General features: G+C 30.3%; 2 protein-coding genes and 1 long non-coding RNA gene across 4 annotated transcripts in view; all 3 read right to left on the reverse strand.

The window, feature by feature from the left end:
- Window positions 1-5: 5 nt before the first annotated feature.
- On the reverse strand, window positions 6-18,426 carry LOC134261533 (integrin beta pat-3-like). The gene is made up of 24 exons (XM_062743962.1): window positions 18,338-18,426; window positions 16,669-16,754; window positions 15,940-16,038; window positions 15,132-15,213; window positions 14,386-14,520; window positions 13,841-13,937; window positions 12,956-13,046; window positions 11,753-11,839; window positions 10,214-10,297; window positions 9,905-9,982; window positions 9,360-9,566; window positions 4,946-5,031; window positions 4,793-4,844; window positions 4,363-4,515; window positions 3,861-3,997; window positions 3,316-3,437; window positions 3,053-3,162; window positions 2,517-2,529; window positions 2,436-2,485; window positions 1,653-1,791; window positions 1,401-1,472; window positions 1,046-1,090; window positions 542-711; window positions 6-357 (listed from the first exon to the last, which is right to left on the reverse strand). Exons 1-24 carry the CDS (start codon window positions 18,378-18,380, stop codon window positions 259-261), a joined length of 2,337 nt encoding a protein of 778 aa, XP_062599946.1. The 5' UTR covers window positions 18,381-18,426; the 3' UTR covers window positions 6-258.
- LOC134261353 (uncharacterized) lies at window positions 6,216-7,583 on the reverse strand. Its single transcript, XR_009990801.1, has 3 exons — window positions 7,535-7,583; window positions 7,164-7,288; window positions 6,216-6,766 (listed from the first exon to the last, which is right to left on the reverse strand). It is a non-coding gene; the product is annotated as an uncharacterized LOC134261353 (long non-coding RNA).
- Window positions 18,427-20,992: 2,566 nt separating the features above from the next.
- The window catches only part of LOC134261805 (integrin beta-3-like), a 63,550-nt gene continuing 58,934 nt past the window's right edge, over window positions 20,993-25,608 (reverse strand). Inside the window, exons 16-23 of one of the 2 annotated variants that reach the window (XM_062744202.1) lie at window positions 24,860-24,981; window positions 24,533-24,642; window positions 23,872-23,958; window positions 23,329-23,461; window positions 23,100-23,183; window positions 22,899-22,943; window positions 22,257-22,426; window positions 20,993-21,209 (exon numbers count right to left, since the gene is read on the reverse strand). In XM_062744202.1, coding sequence (XP_062600186.1) covers window positions 21,027-21,209; window positions 22,257-22,426; window positions 22,899-22,943; window positions 23,100-23,183; window positions 23,329-23,461; window positions 23,872-23,958; window positions 24,533-24,642; window positions 24,860-24,981 — 934 coding nt within the window. In that variant the 3' untranslated portion in view covers window positions 20,993-21,026. The remainder of the gene's footprint in view (window positions 21,210-22,256; window positions 22,427-22,898; window positions 22,944-23,099; window positions 23,184-23,328; window positions 23,462-23,871; window positions 23,959-24,532; window positions 24,643-24,859; window positions 24,982-25,608) is intronic. The other variant, XM_062744209.1, reaches the window with a different exon arrangement.

Raw genomic sequence — 25,608 nt, forward strand, 5'->3', positions numbered from 1 at the left:
AAAAACATAATTTGAATTAATTTATTATGACTCTCTTTTGTTCTCATTCACCTAACATTTGTCGATAATTTGTATCTTTAAAAATACTTCATTCATAACTCTTATCAAAATGTAACATTTTTCATCTGAGTAAATAAACTCTAAGAGCAAATTACACATGTGTGTAAATGGTTGCCAAACGAAAGCAAAAAAAGTAATCAATTGTTTTGGCTCAGTTGTGATTTTTTTTTTTGAGAACATCACTCATCAAATCCACTATTATTCTTTAAGCTTAGGTCCATCTTCCAGGATAATGTTCGCTTCGTGGACAGGATTCTGTACTGTTGTAACACACTCTTTGTAAATAGGATTGTCCGACTAAAGGAGAAAAGAAATCAAAAAAGGTTACATTTAATATTCACATGATCGCCATATGATTGATATTTAGATTAAAATTAATATACACAGCCGTTCTGAATACAATTTTCATTATCATTATTATGTGACCACAAAACTTTTAATTATTTGAATTAAATGTAACATTGCATTAGAATAACTGTACCTTCTCCCATATTGGGTTCTGAATTTCTGATTCAAATTTGCTATACTCCAGTTTATCATATAACATAGTAAGGAGCTTCCAAATAAGGATCAGTATCAGCCCCACGAGGAAGATGGCGCCGGAGACACTGGCTCCAATAGTAACAGGATTGGGTGGTCCCAAGGGACAGCCTGGTGATGTAGATAAACACGTATAGAAAAGTAAAAATTATTAGGGAAAAATACCTTTATCTGTAAGAATGTCTCGCAATTTAAGCGTAGTCGACAGTAAATTATTTATTTGTTTTGTTCCAGGCACTTGGTTATAATCAACGAGATTGTTTTCATTATTATGAATTGTACATATATACGTAACGGATGGCAATGACAACTTAACATGCCATATCTTACATTTTCTTAAAGTATATATTTAACATACTTTAATGAAAACAAATCATTGATGTATTTAAACACTTTATTGTTCTGTGTTTTGTATTTATGAAGATCGATACAGTCGTATACTTACGTTTGGTAGATTTTACTTCTATAAATTGTCTGTCGGGAGAGTTGTCTGAAAGAAAATACATGATCATAAAGTCTAAACAGTAAATATGCATTTCTTGGCAGTTTCTTTTTGAAATTAAAACATTTACAAAAATCATTTCAGAAGTTACAAGCTTACGGTTTGAAAGGAACAATTCAATCTTGTTTTAAATAAAACAGAAAAACAGTTTTGTTGGCAATGCTTAGCTTGAATTTGGGCACTTTAAATTTCCCTTATGTATGAAACGTTAACACAAGTCACAAGTACAAGACATTGAAAGTCTTCAAAAAAAAAACAAACAAACAAACAAACAAAGAAAAATAAATGTTGAACTTACAAACGTTAAAGCTGATAACGCAGGCATCTTTGTCTTGTATAACACAGGCTGTGAGTGTAGTTTCATTGTCAGCTTAAAATAAAATCAAAAATAATCACAGATATATTTTTACTTTTTTCTTTTCTGTTTTTTGTTTTATGTTTTGGAAGGAATATTATAAGCTGTATAATACTCATGAATATTTTTCATTTACCTTACGTGTATCCGTTTGTTTTATAATATTTAAGAATAAAGAATCACCATGTCACTTACCTGTTACCGTTTCCTCTAGATCAGAAACAACTTCTACATTCTGGCATCTTTGGAGACAAATAGTTTCATTGAAGAGACCCTGGTTGAAGCCCACACACTCTACACAATTTTTGTTGTTCCCACATGTTCCTGGACAGTGCTGTTTTCCAAATTTAAAATTAATTTTTAAAAAAAAATCGAAAATCACACCTTCGGTCATCAGGTAAGAAATCCTTGTTGTTTTCATTTTTTTCGGAATACAATTGTTGCTTTTTGTTTCAAGGGAAATTCCAAGTCAGTACAATTCTCAGTTAAACTTGGATTTTGTTTTAACAGTATGGCGTGTCAATGAATTTTTTTTCGTACGCTATATTACAAATTTAATATGTACTTAACATTTTAAAAGGCGTCATGGGATAGATTCTCAGTTAAGAAATTAATAACATAGGAACAAAATTTCAACTGTTGTTGTCATATAACGAATACTATTATACGCGAGAATTAAATTTTGGCCCCACCTCTTTGCCGTACGCCCAACAAAGACCTTGTTATTGAATATGTGCTACACTCGTTGAAATTCGCACAAACGATAAATATGAATATAAACACTATACCAAATATTTGTACATTTCAACAGAAATTGTTTTAATTTTAAAAGCCTGCATTTGTAAATTTCAAACGATAAAAACTGGAAAAAATTATGTAACGAAATTTACGAGAATATCAGTCTTTCATCGTAATTATTTACTGCATAAATATCACTGAAAGGCCAAGGTTAACTTAGAATACTGCTATTTTTTTTACCTGACATCGTTCACAAATCGCCCCACTGTAGAGAGACGTCACACCGAAAAAATTTAATTTTAAAAAAACTCAGAAATTTACCAGAACAAAGAGTCTGTAACAAAAATACAAAATCGTTTTGTTGATTACATTAAATGAGTCAGACTTCTAAAATAAATTTGTTTTAAATCTTAGATTTTAAAAGTTTTATTAATAATTTCTAAAATTAAATGTTTAAAAAACAATTTTAGAATTTACAAAAATTTTGATATATTGTGTTGTAATGTATTATAATGGTTATTTTGCTTAAGAGAGACAAAGATTGACCATGACACCTCATCCAACCTTTAATGCTTTAAAGATCCTTGTTTACCTTCCTTCAAATTTGTATTGTATTGTTTTAAAGGACTTCTGAATTTGATTGTTATTTTCATATTGAATTTACGCAAAAGGCAAAGAGTTTCATATAATTGAAAGGAAAAGAGGGAGCATTAAAAAGCGATTAAATATATACCTGGATATATAATTATGAAAATGTCTTTTGTAAGTAACTACCAAGAAAAATTTCCAATTCTTACATATTCTTTACTATCTACTCAGTAGATATGATATTATATCCGTCCTATTTATGTACCCACTCCATTATTATCCTTGCAAGCTTCAGTAGATATTGGACATTCACAAGAGCTACCATTGTATTTCACGTCACAAATGCATTCTCCACAGGAACATTGGCCCCGTTCATTTCCTTAAGTATATTTTGACAAAAATGTCACATGACTTTCTTTAACTATAAGGTTATTTTTTATGACATCTCATACTTTGCTTTATTTTTCTTAAGACGTTTTAAGGCATTTTAATTGCATATTCTTTGAATGAAATTGTGTAGGAAATACAATACCTCCGCAGAGTAAGCCATTGTATGAGGGGCAATTCCGGTCATTACACTCGCACCTGTCACCGCTGTATCCCTCAAAACAAGAACACTTCCGGCAGGTACAATTACCCGCATTACTGCAAATTCTGTATAAGAAAAGTGCAGGAATAAACAACTACTTGAAATGGAATAAGTTTTATGAAATTCATGTACTTAATTAATGTGTTGATAATTGAAATTTTAATTGTTTTTTCATGAAGTTAAAATCAAACTAACAACTTCATATAAAGAATTCTGTCATGAATAGAGAGACGATTCTCTCTGGTAATGAGTAACTACAGCGTTTATCATTACACAAATTACTATAATGTCTGTTATATCTTGACGTATTTAGAATTGCCTATATTAATACCTTAGCGGTAAAAAGTAATAACTAATCACGTTAACACGTTCTTATATTAAATATTATTTATAATCAATCTGAAATAGCTTTTGAAGACAAATGTATCAAAATATCTATGATATTAAAAGTTTAAAACTACGGACACAAACATTCATTACTTATTTACCCCATATCAGTCCCGCAAGCGTCCATTACTGTGCCCCTCTCATCACATTCACAGTTCTTGCCTGACCACCCCGTGTCGCAGTGACATATGCCACACTCGTATGTACCTCTGCTATTACATTTAGTGCTGTTTCGTTCCTATGAAAAAATGCATTTATATCACAGTATATTATACATTCAACTATGGTTAAGTTTAATTCTGCAGATATTTAATAGGATTTACATACTAGTCTCCATTATATTTTAACAAATGTACGCCAGCTATTTGCTAGCTCTCCATCTATGCGTCATTTACCCGATAAACTCCCTGATTTTCAAATTATATTTCAAGAGAAAGTTTAGGAATAGCTGCATAACAATCAATGGACAACATATGAAATGAGCTAATTAATTAATCTTTACATTAGTTAAATGAAAATCCTAAACTAAATTCTATATATAAACAAGATATGCTGCTTCCGGTTCTAAATTCTAATCAAATTCTATATATAGATAAGATATACCGCTTTCGGTTCTAGTTGACAGTCGCAGTCACACACGTGTTCAACTTCTATCTGAACACGCTCCTCCAGGCCCTCGGGGAAAACTGTGAAATTCACTTTCCTCTTGTCAGGGCAAACCGTGAAGTGAGACTTTATGAACAGCGTAAAATTTGTCTATCAATACAGAAAAATAAATACTGATTGGTAATTAGTTAAACATTGAGTTTGCTTAATTCTGTGAACAGCAATATTTCGACGACAATTTATTTTTTTTTATTCATGTAAAGTTTCTTTTCTTGCAGAGCAATCAAAAAATAATTGAGATAAAGGAGAATCATTGCTACATTTGGAATTTTATCTGAGATTGAAGAAACAACACTGATTATAAGATAAACATCTTAAAAATTGATTGCTACTCAGAACAACGTTTAAGTTATACTATTTTTTTTACCCAAATGTCGATATTCAATCCTGTGCAAATGTTTGTTTTATCTAGGGTACGTCTGAAAATGCAGAGAGAAAATATTGCTTACCAGAATGAGAAATTACTTAAATCTATTGCTTTACAGATGACACGGAATCAAAAAAAATATTTTGAACTAACCCTCCGGTCCTGCAGTTTGTATATACATCTAGAGTAATTTCTTCTGGAACACCACTAGTAATTAATTTCACTGTCTCACGAAGGCGCTATAAGAAATCTTAATTATAATTTTAAAATCCGAAGATCACATGATAAACATATACACTCACTTCATGAATAAAAAGAATTAAAGCGTTTAACTTTGCATTATTGAAGTGTTTATCATATTGAGCCATTGGTCGCTACAAACATGTGAAAAATACAGAATACCTAGCATATGTAGAACTTTTCTCTGTTAGATTTCTCTTTTATTGTACAAACAGATATTTTATGTACTTTTGTGTTCCTAAAATCAATCAAACATTTAATAATCTACTTTTGAAACTATTTATTAAAGAAAAGAATTTTGAATTTCTAATTTGATATTGTACTCTTATTTATAGACACAGATGTTTGTTCTAATTTAATGAAGAATTTCAGTTTTCCTTAATTTTTATAAATGCTCATTAATTTGAACTGATTAAACTATTAAAAGTTAACATTTTTATAAAAATAAAAGTTTGAAATGAAATTAAAACGATAATTCAACTGTTTCCAGGCCATTTTGAAAGAATTGACACCTCAGACAACCCCTTTTAAAAATTTCAAATGACCTTGTCTGTAAATACATTTTATCCCTGAGTCAAATGCTGAAAGATGTTTTTTTTAATACTAATTGTTTGGCCATCATGTATACAAGTAATTCACGACGGATTTTTCTGTTATTTTTAGATCATGACAATTAGCACTGGCAGGTGTGACCGATCAGCAGGGGATACTTACTCCTCCATGGAACGTGATCCCACTTCTGGTGTTTTGACCCCTGCGAGACGATCATGAATAATTCATGAATTTCCTTGAATTTTTCATGAATTTTATTCATCAAATGTTCATGAAATGTTCATGATGATCCTATGAACTTATTATTGGACATTTTCAAATCATGAATTTTTATTCATGAAAGAAAATTGATGAATATTCATGAATATTTTTTTTCATGAATAATGCATGAAGAGTCATATTCATGAAGATTCATCATTTCAAGAATGTCCAATAATAAGTTCATTGCATCTTCATGAACTATTCATGAATAATTTGATGAATTTTTTCAGGAATGTTCATGAATGAATAAAATTCATGAACCATTAGCATTCATGAATATTCTTGCTTATTTGTAAACAAAAAATGCAATATCATTATTCATGTTTAATTTATTCATGAAAATGCATGAAGTCATGCTAAAAAAGTAACAGTAGATGATTTTATAATACAGCATCTTGAAAGATGTCACAGAAATGTTGTTTGTTTTCCAACCATGGCAACAAAATCTTTGTTAAAAAACTTAAAATAGACAATTCTGACACATTAAACCATAGTAAATGAGAAATGTAGTTCATTCCTGGTAAAAGTATAAAAAATTTCAATTCAAATGCAACTCTTTGCAGAATGTTTAACCTTACTTGGTCAAAAGGAGAGGGGGATCCTAATCCTCAGCATGTTTCAAATTGTGTTTTAATGCCAGAAATTGAACAGTTTTTAATTCCAGTCTAGGAGAAAAGTTTGTTCAGCACCAGGGTAACAGTTTTCAGTGCTTTCAAGCAGTTTGAGCAGAGATGGTCAATTCAAAAATCCTTATTGTCTCTCCATGTGGAATTTCCAGAATTTCATCATTTGGATCCTTTGATTGAATATCATTCATATTTTCATTTCTTTTTTTCTTTCTTTTTCAAGAGCTCAGATTTTTGTGCAGCCAGAGTTTCTTGTCTTCTGCTCATCAACATTTGTGAACTGCTTCTCTTTTTCCTTCAAAAAGAAAGATTTTCTGAAAGTACTTATGATTGTAAAACATAAGACTTTTTTGTATTTTCTTGCATTTTAGTTTCATTTAATTTTGCATCAGAGACACTTCCAAATTAAAACATTCTGAGTGGAATTGAAGCCTATTTTCTTGGACTGCCATTTTGTAGATCAATCAGGCCTATGAATGTTTTGAGTCTCAGTCTATAATTAATGTGTTATATGGTTGGATCCAAACTCAAAGCAAAGTTAGACAAAAATTGCATTAAAAAAAGAGACATATTAATTTATCATAATGTGCTTTAATCATGATCATGTTAATTAGTTGTTATTTTACAAATAGACAGTAACATTTACAGACAGATTTCTGACTCAGTGATTGCCTCAATTTTTTGTCACTCACCAGTTATGAAGTAGATCGATCCTATATATAGTCTTCCTTCTTCATATTCTGTTATTTTCTTAAAAAGTTGACAAAGATCAGTGACTGTACTGTTTATTGGACACACCTTGTGAGAGGGTGAAAAACTAAAAATTACAAAAGCATAATAAGAATTTGATAAAATATCAAAATCATAAGCAATCATACAAAATTAAATGCGTAACTTTAACATGTGAGCTGAACTGGCCTATGCCTATCGCATGCTGGAAATGCGCGGTTTTACAAAACATTGTAGTTGCAGAATTTAAACATGATAAAATATATTGCATAATACTGTTAGATACAGATGATCAAGTTAGATATAAATTCAAGTAAAACAATATAAAACTTACTCCTTAGGGAGGCCAACATCACCAAACTTAGCCTAACAGCCAAAACACCAGGCAAACCGCATGGCTACCATAATTAGTATAAACAGAATATTGAACCCGATCGAAATAAAATTATGCAATACGAAAACGGCACAGTGATTATGCAAATAATAGATCACAAATACTGATTCTTCCACTCTACAAATTCCCACTTCCAACGTCTCGCGCGTTTTCAAGTTTGCGCCTATTCAAAAATGTACGGTAGAGCTAAGAAAATCGTTAGTTTCGAATTTCCAAGATTTCTGTTTAAAAAAATTACAAACACTATCTGAATAATTTTTCACTGAAAATACAATTTTTTTAATATCAAAATAAGTTTTATCAATGAAGAATTCGAATTTTTTACGTCATAAATTATACATGTATTGACTTTTAGTTTCGTATAGCAAGTATGGCGGCCCCCTATGACATGATAATAACAATCTCTCGCCCTCAGACAGAATATTCTGAGCTGTGAAGACACATAGGAGAATTAAAACTACAAAATACGAATGTGGATTATGTCATAGATACTTTACAACCATGCAGTCTGTGCTCTATCATTTACGCACGAAGCAAGGGAAACTTTTGACATTTTAACTGCACCAAAATTGAAATGTATATAAATCCAGGAATAATACGGTACAGTACAGACAAGTGATATAATTTTTTTAGTTGTTAATAAATATATAAAACGTTTTGTACGCAGCTCACAAAGTTCATTTTCCAGAATGTTTCATTTTCCAACAACTTGTTTAAAGTTTGATGTTAGAGAAAATTCGGTCGAACAAAGTTGTGTGATGAAAAAAGACATTAATTAAAGCACATTATGATGAATATAACTGTTTAATTTAAATTATGAAGAAACACAAGTAATGAATTTGAAAAAAAAATGCTGTCAATGGTGATGCACTGTTTGTTTAATTAAAATCATATAAAAACACGAAATGTTTAGAGATTTCATGATTTATTTTTTCAGATGGTGAAAGAATGTTATTAAATATAAATTATACCAGGGGCTTGTTCAACAATCGCATCTGCATGCAAAAGATGTATTATGAGAGTATTGAGTGTTTTCTGTCAATCATTTTTGTCAATTATTTTAGTCTTCATGAAAATTCATGAACATTCATAATACCTAGAACTCTACATTTTTTCTGTCTTTAAAATGAAAATTACCAATATTCATATATATTCATCATTTGTTCATGAACTACATTTTATGAATACATTCATGAATAAAGTTCATGAACCATCTTTATGAACCAGTCATGAACACATCATGAATGTTCATGAACGATTCATAAAAGTTCCTGAAATTATGAATTTCACCTCGCAGGGGGGAGGTCGTTATTTGCTCTTCTCCTATTTTGTATTGTTTTATGGATTTTGATCTTGAATACTGTTTTTTATCTCCAAATGTTTCATTCCAAAGGGGAAATAAATCAAATTACGGTATTTACTAAACTGAATATAATAAAGATAACAGCTGGTAGCCATTTTTACAGACACAGATGTATGGCCTAATATTATGATGAACGTGAATGACATTGAAATTCAAGAATTTGTCTTTAAGATTATTTTTTTTTACTTAAGTCAATTCATGATTAGATACATGATTTTGAAATTGAAACATAAATTGAAAACAATTATGACTTGGCCATTTGAATGAGATCGAGACCTTACAAAACACATCTTTAAGAATAAATAAGTGAATAAAAAATATATATCTTCAGAATTTCCACGTCCAAATAATATTTTCAGTATACATTATTTGTATGTAAAACATATGGTGTCATTATGTTACCCTGTAGTTTTCCCTGACAATGTTCAGAATGTTTGAAGCATCTGTGGATAAGGCCGAAGCATTAGTGACACCCCCGGGTAAAATGGCCGTAAGTTGATCATAATACAAGTTTCTTATGATTTGATTGTCAGCACCACCGATTACAAATATAATATTGATGTTGTTCTCCCGAGCCTTCTGAACGATTTGTCCAACTGAAGGGTAGTCCTACAACAAATCAAAATTATACATTTAGCTAATAGACATAGTTGCACAGATAGAGAAAGGTATTTTTCTCTTATAAGAAAAAAAGGTTATTACTTTGATAAAAAGATTTGATAGAAAAAATGTAATAAATGCTATTGTATTCTTTGAAATTTTAATTTAATTTCAATTTCTATATTCGCCAACTGGACGCTACACAACAACGATCTATAAATCAATTTGAAACTCGAATTTTACGAGAATTAAGTAAAACGCCAAAAACAACTCATAACAAATTAAAGCTCTTGGATTTTTTTTTAAATAAATTAAAACATTAAACATTCTTGACATCGACAACTAGCCTGTATTTCTGCCTTCGTATATTTGCCACTGCCATCTAAGTGACATAAACAATCGTTTGGTTCCAAAATTCCAGCAACCTACAATAAGCATTACGATTATTTTGTGTGACTTTTGGAGTGCATTTATGATTTGAATTCTTTTGTTTTAATGCTGATTTCTATTTTTTACAATTGTATTACATGTATCATTGTTGAATTTTAAAAAAAAAATCTTTATACAAGGATGACATCATGAAAAAATTAACTTTCAATATTTGCTATACAGGACTTTAGGAATAATTTGTAATTTGCTATTCAGATTTCCTATACCCTGCCATCTCCAGCGTGGTGGAAATTTATGTCTGTAGCATACAGAACCATCCGTCTAGCTTTACTTCTCCAACCTATTCTATTCTGTATATAATAAACTTTTATTTAATAAAAAAAATCAATTTTGCTATCCCTCATGTATTTTTATTAAAGAAGATTCTTTTTCGGAAAGAATTCAGGAGTAATCTTGTACATAATCGTAAAAATTCTAGTTAATACAATGTAAATTTCAACCAATCGAATAAGAAAATTTATAATGCAATATTATACAATTATTGCTGTGTTTTGAGGTAAATATTTATTTACAATTTTGAGCCCGGAGGGCGAGGTGAATATACAAAAGCATAATTGTATTGACAAAAAACAGCAATAATGTTTTATTATATGATTCACTAATAAAATGATAAAACTCATTACTTGTTTGCATTTAATCGAGTCCTATCCAAATACAATTAAGAGAGAAGCAGAATTAAAATGTTAATAAACCTCACAGGTCGTATTTATTTTTTTGTTAAGTGTTTTTTTAAAATCAATTTTAGTTGCCATGGAAAAAAAATATGTCAGTCTTTTTTCTAGTATAGAGTTTTAAAGGAAGGAGTATTATTCGGGAAAACTGACTGCCAAAAAGTAAAAATTGTTTTTCAGTAAAAGTGTTGGAGGAGTGTCCATGCATCCCCTCGTTTATATACCCTCACCCGAAAATATATATTCGCTTAACTTATCTTCACATGAAAAAAAGTTATAGTAAAATAGCTTTCCAAATTCAATTTGTATCAATTTGGAATATCCCAGTACTATTTTTAGATCAATGTAAGGAAATAAATCCTTGTATTGACCTGGAACGTCACGTGCAGGTTTTACAACTGTATTTTTAACATAGTTGGATCTCAGCCAATCAGAGAGATGAAAACTATTCAATCATATAATAAAATAAGTGAGTAAATATTTATTTACAATTTTGGCCCAGAAGGTATACAAAAACATAAGTAAAAAAATACTAGTAATGAGTGAAATTTCTAAATGATAGTCAAACAATTAATGAACATTAATGCTGATAAGAGTACATATATTTCTCATGATAAATCAACTTTTCTTCTTTTAAAACAGTTATGAATGTAATTTGAAAAAAATGTGATAACTTTCTCATTTTCATACTCATAAGTCATGTAAACTTATTCCTATTAGATAATCTTGATAAATTCTTACAGATCGTTTATATAGCCTCAAAAATGGCTTTCTAAAGTCCTGATATGCTGAACTATCATGCAAATAAAAAAATGTATTCCATCTTCTACACAATCAGACTTGCAGATAGTACATTTTCCTCCATTAACAGGAGTTTGTTTATATCGACCAGTTTCAACAGCAAGAGGATGTGAGCTGGTTCTAAAGTTTGTAAAGCATTTAAAAATATCAGGATTATTTAAGACGGAAAAAAATGCAATATATGTACAGATTTGAGGAAATCTCGTTCATGTATAAAAGAACTCTTACAACATGCAAATTACAGGTATTTGAAATTTAATTTTAAATACTTACCCCACACACCATGACTTGCATAAGCCCATCAAACAAGCCCTCTACAATATCTTGATTTGCTGTAGTATTCACACGACTTAAAGCATCCTGCCCAAAAAAAATCTTATTTTTGTAATCTTGCTTGTAACACTTTTTATAAATTCCATCAAATAAACTCTTTTTTTCAAATTTTGAATTTAATTACAGTCCTATGGCCCTATTCACAAAACATCTTACGACTTTGATAAAAAAAAATGACATCTCTGTAATTTTTGCTAAATATATATATTATATTTTTCCTTAAAAGTTTTTACTAAGTAACCTGTACTATAGCTATAAAAGAAGTCCTACTACGGGTTATACACTTAGATAGAGGAATTGGAAAATTAGGCCTAATCTCAAAGGCCCTGATCTGAACAAGCTTGATCTGAACTACCTTTGGATGATTTGAACAAATATCTGTATGAGTTATCAAACTGTTGCCGTCTTAGTGAAGATTATCAAAAACACGACGGGTGTGACCGGTCGGCAGCAGATGCTCACTCCTACATGGCACCTGATCAAACTTCTGATGTTTTGGAAGTCCGCGTTTGCTCTTTTCCTATATTGTATATTTTGTAATGTTTTAAGAACTCTTCTTACTTGAAAACTGTTCGCTATCTCCATATGTTTCATTCTATGTTGAATTTGAATGCCAATGGTAGGCATGATCTAGCTCGAAAGTCATGATTTGCAAAAATTTAGGACTTTAGATCTTGAAAACTGTTCGTTATCTCCATATGTATCATTTTTTGTTGAATTTGAATGCCAATGGTAGGCCTGACCTAGTCTCGAAAGTCATGATTTGCAAAAATTTTTTTTCACTATGTAATGAATCTTTCAAATAAGTTTCATGTTTTCTGGACCAGTATTCCTTGCAAAAATCATTTTAAAAAAAAAATCCGTTTATTTTTACTCCTGGGTAATTCTAAATCGAACTCTCCCACCTAAAACGGATATTATCCTTTATTTAAGCAAATTTCCACACAAAGATCTTTTGTGGCACATTTGGTTGAAAATGGCCAAGTGGTTATTGAGAAGTTAAATTTATAGACGATTTATTAACATTTCGATCAGAAAACCAAATTGGAAGATATAAGAACTAAAATTGTAGAAATTTCATTAAATAATCCTTTTTGAAAATACTGGGGTTTTTTATTTAAGAGATATATACAAATAACTAACCGTAAACTCGTTTACATTATTGGTTAGTGAGAGCCGATGTATAAAAGAATATGGTTTGTCACAGTAAAGGGATCCACAAGGATTCAATCGACTGTAAAAAAAATAAATAAATAGATGAATAATGATTAAATAAAGTAGACCAGCTTGAATCAAAGCAACAAAATAATTCTGTGGTTTAATTATCAAGAAGATGAGTTCGAAATTGAGAGACATCTACGGTCATGTGTGCAAAAATGAGCCGTTTACGACTACTTCCGGTGTGATCGGAAGTGAAGTTATTTTGACGACTTCTAATGATCTCTTTAGCAGGTACTTATTTCGTTAAGTTGTTACAGTATTTGTTATTCTGAACAACCTTTGTTCTGTGATGCTTAACAAATTGTCAATATTTTTTTTAGATAGGAAATAACTTTTGGCCGCTCTAGCTCCCTAGTTTTAGGGGAGAGCCCATGGTTGTTGCTATCCGTCGAATGATCGTGATAATCCACACTCCTTTTGTTCCATATGTTTTAATAAAGTATTTACAAGTAAAAAGATATTGTTGAAAAAGTAGATAGGTCTTTTTTCGCGCCATAGCGAGCGACAACGTGCGGCATTTCCGATAAAAATGAAAATAATCATACCTTCCGCATATCTAAAGAGACAGTTCTACCATACCTGAAAGTTTCATGTTTCTAGCTAAAATTGTTTATGAGAAAATCTGAGGACAGCCCGACCCTTTAAAAATCATTAATCGACAATATCTCCGGACCAGAGGCAACGTCATGAAAACAGAAAATATTAAGGCCTTGTGATATTTTATAATGCTACAGAAAGTATTTGACAGAAAAATAGAATTTACAAATTTAACAAAAGTATTGACAATGATGTATTTTGCTTTTTTACCTTTTAGGATCTTGTAGAGTGAAAGGATCTATGACTTTATCCATCGCTGTGCCAAGTCCAAATCTAAAATCTGTCGTTATTGTAGCGATGTCATCAGCTTAAATAAATCAAGGAGCTATCCAATTAATATAGACTTTAATAAGTAGAATAATGATGATATTTTATGCTTCTCATCTTCGCTAGCCATGAAACCCCGCTTTGCACAGAGGATTAGACCCAAAACCTTTGCATAGTGAAGATGTAAACCACTGGACTGTTTATGTTTACAACGAGTTTTTACTGTAGAATTAATTTCATGAAAGGTATTGACATATAACGAAGAAATACAAGCCGATATTTGATAAACATTTCATTAGACCTCAATTTTTTGAAAATCTTCTTATAAGAATTGATAATATTGTTCTTCATTATACATTTCATACAGCTGTCTGTATTATCATTATGTTTACCATATCATATTCAGTTATTGTACCAAATACTAATAATTTTAAGAATTAAGTATTTTTTTCAAGTTCTTATCATTTGTTCATTTAATAAAATTTTACCTATGTTTGTGGCCAATCGACGAAGGCTTGCAACTAGTTCTCTCATCGTATACGATGGGTCGTTTAGAAAATACAGATCAAGAGGAAAATTTTTGGCAATCTTGTAGAACACCATTACGTCACGTAAACTTTCATCTATGAAAAAATAAACATCACGAAGAAGAAAAAAACTTGAAATATACATTTCAAGAGGGAAATTTTTTTTTTGTTTGCGATTTAATAAATCTTGTACGATTTAATAAATCGTTTGTACACCATTACGTCACGTAAACTTTCATCGATTTAATATGTACAATTTAATAAATCGTTTGTACAATTTAATTTAGTAAATCGTACGATTATTAAATCGTACAAACGATTTACTAAATCGTACAAACGATTTAATAAAAAATTTCTACATTGTTAAAATGGCATGAATACGCCGTCGTACCTTTCCGACATGAATAGACAGGAAAATAAAAGTCACTTTGTTTTCAGTGAGACGTTTAGAAATATTTCTGTAGTATATAAAATATATTTCAAATTTTAATTGCTTGGAAATTAGAACATGATTCCAATTTCCATACACTGGGTACTCCTTTTATACAGGTACCTACCACAAACTTTGCAATATCTTTTTAAAATGACTTTTAATTGTAATTTTAAACTCGATATTACAAATCATTAGGCATTTAAGTACACTGTGTTTCATTTAAACTGATGTTCAGTCAAACAATTACATTTAATATGATTGACTTTTGACGTACTTGGAACAAGTGTTATTTTCATCCTTTGTGGTTTAATTTGTACCGGTTCTTCCGTAGGACCACCATCTGAGAAGTCATTGTTCTGAAAATGATGATAATGTGAGAAACATACATGTACTATAATTTTGGGAAAAAAAAAACACTTTCCAACTCAAATATACATTACAGAAAAATTACTCTGATACAGAAATTGTCCAAGTAAAAGGAAATCTCTCATTTATATTATAGTGTATCTTAACACAAATCGTTAATCTTACCAACAAAATGTATTCTTTTCAAATGCCCTACATCAATTTACAAAATAAACCACTACATTTTTTATAACAGACACAAAGGAACACTGTTTTACGTTGAAAAGTAAACATTATATGCAGTGATTTATATAGTGTTACGTAGTCATTTTTGCGTAAATCCGACCATTGCTTGTAATACGTATGACATCTTAGTATCCAAATAATGCAACTATAGAAATAACGGTAAGATAAAAACTTACATTTTATTTCATACATTATTATAAAGATCCATCGATTTGACTTGCTTGCTTGTATTGAAAATGAATACATAAAGAGATATTTATGATATTTACTGGTGTGATAACACTTTATGTCTGATTTTATTATACTCATTTGAACTTTTATATACTTTGATGAATCGACGCAACATAATACAGAGTGCCTCGAGAGTCTAAAGTTTCAACTCAAACGCCTTCTTTACGGTGACAAAATTTTTAAAATTCCTTTTTACCTAAATCAAAACTATGAAATATTTTCAATTTTATTGAAGATTTGAATACTTTAATTTATCTGACCTGTAAGATCTGTACACTGTGCGTTTTCCTCTTGACAATTTGCCTACAACCATCAAGAGACAACTGGCTCTCCGCTGCACACCGATTGAAGACATAATCCTTAGAGAAAAAAATTAAAAAAACACTCAAAAAGGAACATGGTTAACGTTTTAATGTCTTTTAATTTTTATAAGTTTTAAACATCGTTTTATGATTGATAGGTCGATTCTGGTGCACGATTCATCCGTGAACCGAATTTATGAAATTGTTTACTCACTGATGTACTTAGAGAAGGCAGGGGGCTCGGCCCCTCTTTTGGGGCCCCAAAAATACATGAGAATTATTAAATCTTTCTTTGGGGTTAACACTAGGCCCCTATACCCTGACCCCCCCTTCAAGATTCCTGGATCCGCCAATGTAACTGTTCCTTTTATGTTCCTTAGTTCTCCTGCCGAACGTCGACTGAGCTTGTTTGTTTGTTTTTTTGTGTTTTTTTGTTAAAAGCGGGCAAAAAACAAATAACTTTATGTAGAAGTAAAATATGTCATTTGTTTAAGTGAATGACGAAAGAAATAAAACACAGTTAACGAAATGAGGGTCAGAAAAAAAGAACTCAAATAAGAGCATTACACATATTAGGCTAAATATTTTCTAAAATTTTTACACTCAGAAGATTGCTTAGATGTAATTTATTCTTGTGAATACATTTGGAGAATTTTTTTTTTTTTTATATTAATCCATAATACGTACTGGATCTTTACACCAAGCACATCCATCGAAGATTAAACATTGTCCACATCTTGTTCCGGAACAGACCTGACCGTCAGCTGTTGTTGCTAAATGAGGAAATAAATTAAAGAGGCTGGGTGGTCGTGGCCATTTTTAGACTATTTTGATCTCCATTAGAAGAAGAGCTCCATATAAAGATATAACGAAATGATCAAATTTTAAACCTAAAATTTATGAATTTTTTCTTTGCCAAATGATAGTTGATAGCTTAAGATATCATATCCCAAAATTTAAGTTATATCTGGTGGTTAATAAAAAAATAATTTGTTGACCACCTAGCCTCCTTAAAAGAAAAAGGTCATGTTATCAGAATTAAAAAAACACATCGCGCATACGTTTGAAAATAACCAAGGGATGTTATTACAACCAAAGCATTTTATACAATTTATCGGACATAAAATATCATGCTTATATAGGTACGATTGTGTAGAAATACTGAGATATTCATGCAGGAAGGAATTCATTTCCCGGTAAAGTGAAAACAATGACTAAATTTAGTAAGCAAGTCATCATTCATCATTGTGTTACTTAAGATTTTATATTTCCTTAATTACTATCTACCTTTCAACGCATAATGAATATCCAAAAAATTTATCTTGTAAATCGTGATATTTATTTATTTCCAAACTTTACATAAAATATTTCATTGTGGAAGATTTGAACGTGTCTTACCTGTATAATCTGAACATTAATTGGAAATCACATGTAGACAAGTTATTGAAAATGATTAATTTAAAACTGGAACTCATATTTTGACATGTTCACATTCCAAGAAAAAAATGCTAAAAAATTATATCGTTGGAGATAAATTTTCCGTTGTTAATCTTTATCTTTATCCCACGTATACCAGATAATGACAAGTATTACACGGAAGGTGTAACCAAACGAAAAAAGGGATACTTTTTCTTTAGTGGCACCAGATCACAATCCGCGATTTTATTTTAGACATCAGTGTCTTTTGTCTCACAATATATAATGAATCATAGGACTTTGGCATGAATTCTTTTAATTTTGTAAGTTTTTGTTTGCCTGATGATAGGGATTGCATTACATACATCAAAATCACATTTAGAGACATTATAATCAGAGTAAATAATGAGCTGAAAGATTTTAGGTACTAGTATCATACCGACCTGACATGAAGCTTATTACTTAAGTAACGTTTGTAGATACTCCAGTATTTCAATATTGTTTGTTAATTTGCTTTTCATGATTGCCTTTGTGAATTAAATTCAAATACACAAGCAAAACATGTTTGACACGGACAATTCTTTCCTGCTCTCCAAAACATAATATTTTGAAAAATTTATCGGTCTTTGTGCCATTGTTCATTAAGAAGTAAAAAAAAAAGTAAAAATATATGAATATATTTGAGGGAACAGAGGGAAGTCTGATGAAACAATTACAGCAAAACTGGGACCTATGAAATTAATTCGTTATAACCGTAATTCGTTATAACTGTATAAGAAATTCATTAAATTTATATAGCTTGGGATCCAAGATGACTTTGCTATATCTGTAAATTCGCAATATCCGTGTTCGTACTAAACGAGTTTTGCTGTATATAACTGAAGAACAGTAAAAGTTTTATAAATTTTCTCTAGAAAGACATATAAAGTAATATACTTACATAAAACAAGCAGAATTAATCCGATTTCTATAAATTCTGACATCTCTGTTCTAGTTTTATATATCCTTCATTTATATTTCACCTCTACGGTGTGCTGGGCACGGTCATATCAATATATTGAACATCTTTCCTAGTAAACTTTCTCAACTTCCTCAAAAAGGAAGTTTATTTTTACAAGCACTTAAAACGTCCTTCGCTACATGTATCTGGTTAAAAATGTTTCATCGACTATCATTCTTATCATCCTTATCCCTTTTCTTATCCCTATCAGATATCTGGTATTAAGTATATCATTTGAAAAATTAATAAACGAAAGTTAGTCACATTATATCGTGTGTCCGCAAGATTATAGGGCGACTTCAGAAAAGATATACATCCTAACGACTGCTTGATAAGTATGATAATGTATTTTATAGATCTACTGGTTTTTGTTAATTAACTTAATTTGTTAAAATTGTTCAAGATGCAAAAATATATACAGAGTTCTATAGCCCATATATGAAATGAGAATTTATAGTATTGTTACAAATTTATATTTTACCTTTATAGGTAAATTTTGTAACTCTCTATTTCCTGATAATTGTTTAATGATGTAATTTTACAGTAGTGAATTGCTGTGTAAATACATTGCTTAATGTTTCTTTGTTAATTTGTATCACTTCCCAACTTCTATTTATTCACAGTGGGGTACAGTCTGGTAGGGGGTTTCTTAGCCAGCATCTCTATTAACCCGCAGTATATAACTGTCATTGAGGGGATGATCAGTATGAATAGGGTTCAATTGGTTAATTGCTCTGTAGACTTGTGAAAATGTCGGAGGGTCCGTTAAAACGGGCTAGAGAGGATTTGAAAATTAAACATTTATTATACTAGTAGTTTGGTTAGGATTTACCAAGTGATACCTGATATTTCACTGAGATCTTTGGTAAAATTATTACACACCAAGGGCTTTCGGAGAAATTATTGGTGATAGCCTAAATTATTAAACGGCTATTACTTCTCTTATTCCTGGAAATTAATACCAGCACCAATTTTTCACCGAAGTTTACCAAGGTGTTGTGTATTGGTGACTTGGTAAATCTTGGTAAACACCGCGTTGCACCGAAATATTTACCAAGGTGTAGCTCTGATGATTGGTTAAAATATTAAGTTGCACCGAAATATTTACTAAGGTGTAGCTCTGGTGATTGGTAAAAATATTAGGGATTTGTAATAAATATTAAGGTATTCATATATAATTAAATATAACTTTAATAGGAAACTATTAGATAAGTTAGGAGAATAAAAGAAGTTGGGTTGAATTATTTTCATAAATTTCATTTTCTTTAAACTGTAAATAAATAGTAGAATAGAATTGGATTTATTACTTAAAGAAAGATGAAGGTTTACTACAATAATTATTGTATCAAATTGATACATTTGGGATTTATATTTCTGGATTTACTAGTGCAGTGGATTATAGTGTTACAGTGTGGATTCAATATGGAGTATTAAATAATTTTCACAATAATAAAAACCAACGTTCCCTATAAAAATTGTGTTGACGAGTTCGCCTCGCGTCACAGCATTACACTTTGATTCTTGGAAATGAGACTTACTTTGCAATAAATTTCTGTTCCATTTGACAATTCATAGACACATGATATTATCTTTGATTTTTTCTTACTTAAACACATTTGTTCAAACACTCTAATTACATGATATCCCACCACTGATGTTTTGAAGGTCCGTGTTTGCTCTGCTCCTATTTTGTATTGCTTTATGGACTTTTGATCTTGAATACTGTTTGTTATCTCCATATGTTTCATCGATGACCAGGTCATGACAAGGAGCACACGGTAGATTTTTCGGTCTACAAGGGATGCTCACACCTAGGGCACTTGCATCCACCTCTGATGTTTGTAAAGGGTCATGGTTGATTGACTTCTGATTTGAATTTTTTAGATAGACCTTTGAGCATAACTACTGTTTGTAATCTTCAAAATCAATGCTTCAGTAGGATTTTCATTTGATGGTGCTTGTTTTCCGGTCCTTACAAAAATTTTGCACACTTGTACTGACAAAATATTTATATCACACCTAAATGTCAACCGAAATACTAGTATATATTTAAAGTTTATTCTGCATTCATTTATCCTTTACATCAAGAGGAATGTTTTGCTGCTTTGGGGCACTTGAAAAAATTGTTATTTAGCAGTGAAAACTAGTTAAACTGCTTTATTCTGACATTCTCAGGGCACTTATTGCATCAGATAAGAAATTCACAATTTATTTATCAATATAACATGTAATCAGTAAAGTCTTTTTAATTATATCGAATAAATGTATTGGACATTTATGTTCGTTCCTCACTTGAAACATAATCTATAAAGCCTAGTCGAATCCATGAAGATATGAGTAAGCTAGAAACAACAAAGATATACAAATGAAATTCATACAATTTCATTCAGAGTTTTTTTGGCAACACTTCTACATATATCCATGTCATTTTCATACATGACCCTGTCCCCCATTTAAAATACTGTTTTTAAAGCTAGAAGAAAATTCATTTTTTATATACATAAGATAAACAAATTTTTGATTAAGCTTGAAAATTAAAGCAATCAGATCATTAATTGTTTCTAAAAGCAACATTTAAGGATATGTATTTATTGGTTCTATGGCTCGTTAATTATATTATAATATTCATTTATTTTTCATCTTCAGTGTCCACTGTCTTTTCATATGCGTGACACTGTTTCTCGCTGAGCGTCGTATCCACTTCCATTTCCTGTATCAAAATTTTGTCATCGTGTTCGTCAGGGTTAAACCCGGAGTCACACATAGGGTTATCTATCTTCGTCACACATTCTTTATAGATAGGATTCTCAGACTATAATAGATAAAATCAATCTTCACAAACGAAAAAATTTGATTGTGAAATGCTGTAAGAGAGAGAGAGAGAGAGAGAGAGAGAGAGAGAGAGAGAGAGAGAAACAGGCACTAAAGAAAAATTAATATGTTCAATCTATCAATCCTTTAGCACATTGATCATGTTTTACAAAAAGAACGATTCTAAGGCTTCAAAAACGACTTGAATTTTCAGTTCTCGTAGAATATAAAATAAAAGTTTCTATCAAATTATTAGATTTTTTATTAACAAATTGTGTATTTTTGAATAAGAAGATGTAAGTCAGTTTTTAAAGCAACTTATTAATAAATACTAGTATTTCAAAAATAATGATTTAATATCTTTCGATCAATTCATATCCTGGTTAAAAAAGATAATATTTAAGCTGGTATTCTATTTTCCTACCGTCTAGTACATGTATTTATCACTTTTCATAAAATTCAGTTAAATGAAAACATATATAAAATTTCAATTATTACAAAAAGGTGTTCCGAAGAGCCGTTTCATGTCAGATTTACTTAAAACAAAAATTTATTTACTTAAATATGGTAGTCTAATAAATCTAGGAGAATTCAGTCACACTAATAAAAATTGAAGGTTTGTGTCTCGTTTGATCTGATGAAAGGCACCTTTTGATTCGACGTGATGCGGCTCTCCGGATCAAGTTTTCTAGTTTAATGATAAAATTATAATTTAAACCCCTTTAAAATGCAATTTAAAGAGGCAGGATAAAAGGCAAAATGTGGCGAATGATATTCGTGAGCTTTTTAAAAATAACAAAAAAAGTTCATTTACTAACTTTAAGTAATACAATTCCTATAATTTAAGTAATTCTATTGATACTTAGTAAAAAAAGAGAATAACGTCATACATAGTTTGAAGGACGTCATCCTTTTCAGAGAGGGGTGATATGTAATGGGTTTAAAAAAGCCACAGTGTGGTGATCGGGAAATTTGATCACAGCGTCACGTCTTTAGTTGAAGTCAACAGGTAAACTGAATGAAACACAATTGGGGCATGTGCTTTTACCTTCTCCCAGGTTGGATTTAGTAATTCCTTTTCAAATTTTGAAAACTCCACGTTGTCGTATAGCGTTGTAAGCAACTTCCATATAATTAAAAGAATCACACCAATTAGTAAGATGGCTCCAGCGATGCTGAGTCCTACTAGCAGAAGATTTGGTGGACCCGCAGGGCACCCTGCCACATAAAGAAATGCAGTCTTATTTCTCATTATTACTATTTGATAAGAATAATAATCTTTATTCAGGAATAGGCATTCAAATGAGCATAATGCCTAAATAAGGGTGTTAATAACAGTTTTATTCTGACGTCCAAGATGTCCTAAAATATATTCAATTCAATTTTTTCTCATGGGAAAAATATTGCAAACAGATTTGATAGAATCAGGAAAAAAGCGTACAAAATTTTCCGACATGGTGAGAGGTCGACACGATATAACAAGTTTTTATGCAGAATTTTTAAGTTGCTGTGTTGATAAAATTTTGAAAAAATTCAAAGCCAAAAGGTTTTTGCTTAGACGTCAAATGTAAGTAAAGTTGTGAAAATAGATACTTCAATCGGGTGTTTTTTCTTCAATAATGATGCTGATAAATCTTTGAAATGAGATGTAAATTTCTGTTATTTTCAATGATGAATGAATTTTACTTACATTTAGTTTCTTTCACAACAATCTTCCTACTTTCATCGCTGTCGTCTTCATATATCAATATCAGTATTATTATATCAGTTATATTTACAACAAATAAAATTAAACCGATAAAAAATAAAATCATCAAAAAATTAATGGTAGATTTAAAAAAAAAAAGTTATTTCATTTAATCTTGACTAAAAAATGCATAAATAAACTTACGGACATTAAAATATATGAAACAACCGAATGAGTCTTCAATGATACAGGATTTTATTGTCACTGGTGCATTCTGGTCCTCTGCAGCTGAAATATTCATGAACATGTGCTGGGTATGGAATTCATGTTTTGTAATAATAAGAGTCAGGCATGTTGCAAAAAATATAACTGCTATAAAAATAAAAGAACATATAATTGTATACAGTATTTTTTGCTGCAATTTTGTATGTACTTGCTGGTTGGAGGTATGGTGCTGTTTCGACGTTCTTACAACGTTGTTTGCAGACACTTGAATTGTACAGACCCTGGTTAAAGGCCACGCATTCTGCACAGTCTTTATTGTCGATACATACTCCTGGACAATGCTAGACATTAAAGATCATAAAGATACTTTAAAGAGTAAAGATTAAAGTAAAGATACTTTAAAAGTTCAACAATAATAATTTACCAATACATGACATCTGAATACTTTATATATACATGATATAAGTAAACATTATAACGATATAAAACAAATTAACATTAAGGAGGCTGGGGGAACAACAAATACATATCAGATGTAATTTCCTTTTTTAGATATGGTATCTCTAGCTGTCAACAATCATTTGGAATAGAAACATTTCATACATTTCAGTTTTAAAAATTTATATTTTTTGTATATCTTTATATGAAGCTCTTCTTTTAAAGAAGATCGATATAGTCTAAAAATGGCCATTTTCCCGCAACCCTCTAAATGAAAGTAAATTACAAAGACTGATTTTATCGATAGTCTTACAGTACAAAGGTTGCACAATCTTCCTCGGAAGCCAACATTACATACACAGCGTCCGCACTCACACGCACCGTTACCAGAGCATATAGTCTACAACAGTGTGAAAAAATACGATAGAGTGTGCTAATATTATTTTTTTAGACTATATCTAGTAAAATAAAGAAGATCCATGTATCCATCTTTAAAAGTCAAAAGGTTCTTACTTCAGTTTGTCAAGATGTTTATATCAGATTTAAATACCTTTCAGCATATTTTGCCGAAACAAATTTCACATGCAAACATATAAACTTAAGTATTCCTGACCAATATTTCGGGAACTCATATTTTTTATCTATATATCTACGGCATATTGGTTCAAAAGTAAAAAAATATATATATTTCCTATGGTGTGAATGATTATAATACTCTTTTCTGTATTATAATTTCATTAAAGATTCACATAAGAGTTTTGAAAACCTGTCAAAAAGAAGTGTCAAGAAAATAAGTGTGAACTTAAATATTTCATAATTCATATATGGTAGACAAAGTGTTGCAAAAACACCTGAGAAAAAAATGTTTTCCCTAATTATGGTTTTTTTTGGTAAACGAAATCATTTTTTTCCTAAATATATTAAGGTGTACTATTTTTTTTTAGATAAAGGCTGATCAAAATGTGAACACTTACTTCGTTGTTGCTTTTACAAGGATCCTCAGATTTCAAACATTCACAAGCATCCCCTGTATAATTTTCGTTACAAACACATGTTCCACAGACGCATCGTCCCCGTGAGAGACCTGAAAGTGAATTAACTTTGCTAATTTTATTTTTATAATAAAAATCTTATTTGATCATCTTTTTTAAAAATTTAAAAATTTTTAAAATTTAAAATTTTTTAAAAATTTAATTAATGTCATTCTTATTTAATGACATTTATTTATATATAATCGTATGTAATTATCTTTTTGCTGCTTTGCAAAATGCGTTTATAACCCATGAAAGAAATAAACAAACCACCGCAGAGTAGTTTATCATAGGTCCTACAATTCTCGTCATTACATTCACATTTGTCTCCACTGTAGCCTTTGAAACATTCACACTTCCGGCACGTGCATTGCCCGGCACTACTGCAGATTCTATTCAAATTTAAAAACAAAAATGTATCAATAATACAGAAGGAATTGAAAGGAATAAAACGTATGGTTTTTAAAGATATTTGAATTAGAAGAACAAATAAATCTACTCAAATTAAATTCTGCATTTTTTTTTCAGAGAATCACAATTGCAATATAAATTTAAGTATATTTTCTATGCCACATACATCGGACAAAATAATATTGGTTTTAGATAATCTTAATACATGTACGTTTATTTTTCTAAACAATAGTGTCTGTAGAATTTTGTTATATCTTCTCTTTTTTTATATATTTGATCAAATAAATGGACCACACTTCATCTTTTTATTTCTCTGAATTTATACATTTGTACGCACTTCGTACTTCGTGCATATATTTGCAAAATATCATTTTCCGTATTTTTTTTTTTACATAAAGTAATGATTTATTAATTGTTTTGTTTCTAAACAGGAAAAAGTTTATAGTATGTCTGCATAAATTAAACTAATTATCGCATATTATGGTGGACTGAAAAAAAAATCTCATGCATAAAACATGGTATTTAGCACATTTTAATTAAATAGGCACAGACGGTTAAAAGTAACCAGAAGAATCTTTCAGTTTAATATATGTAGACTTGATCTTTGA

Source organism: Saccostrea cucullata, unplaced genomic scaffold (assembly GCF_032062105.1).
Source record: "Saccostrea cucullata isolate Sc308-1 unplaced genomic scaffold, CSIRO_AGI_Scuc_v1 ctg356, whole genome shotgun sequence".
NCBI classification, from domain to species: domain Eukaryota; kingdom Metazoa; phylum Mollusca; class Bivalvia; order Ostreida; family Ostreidae; genus Saccostrea; species Saccostrea cuccullata.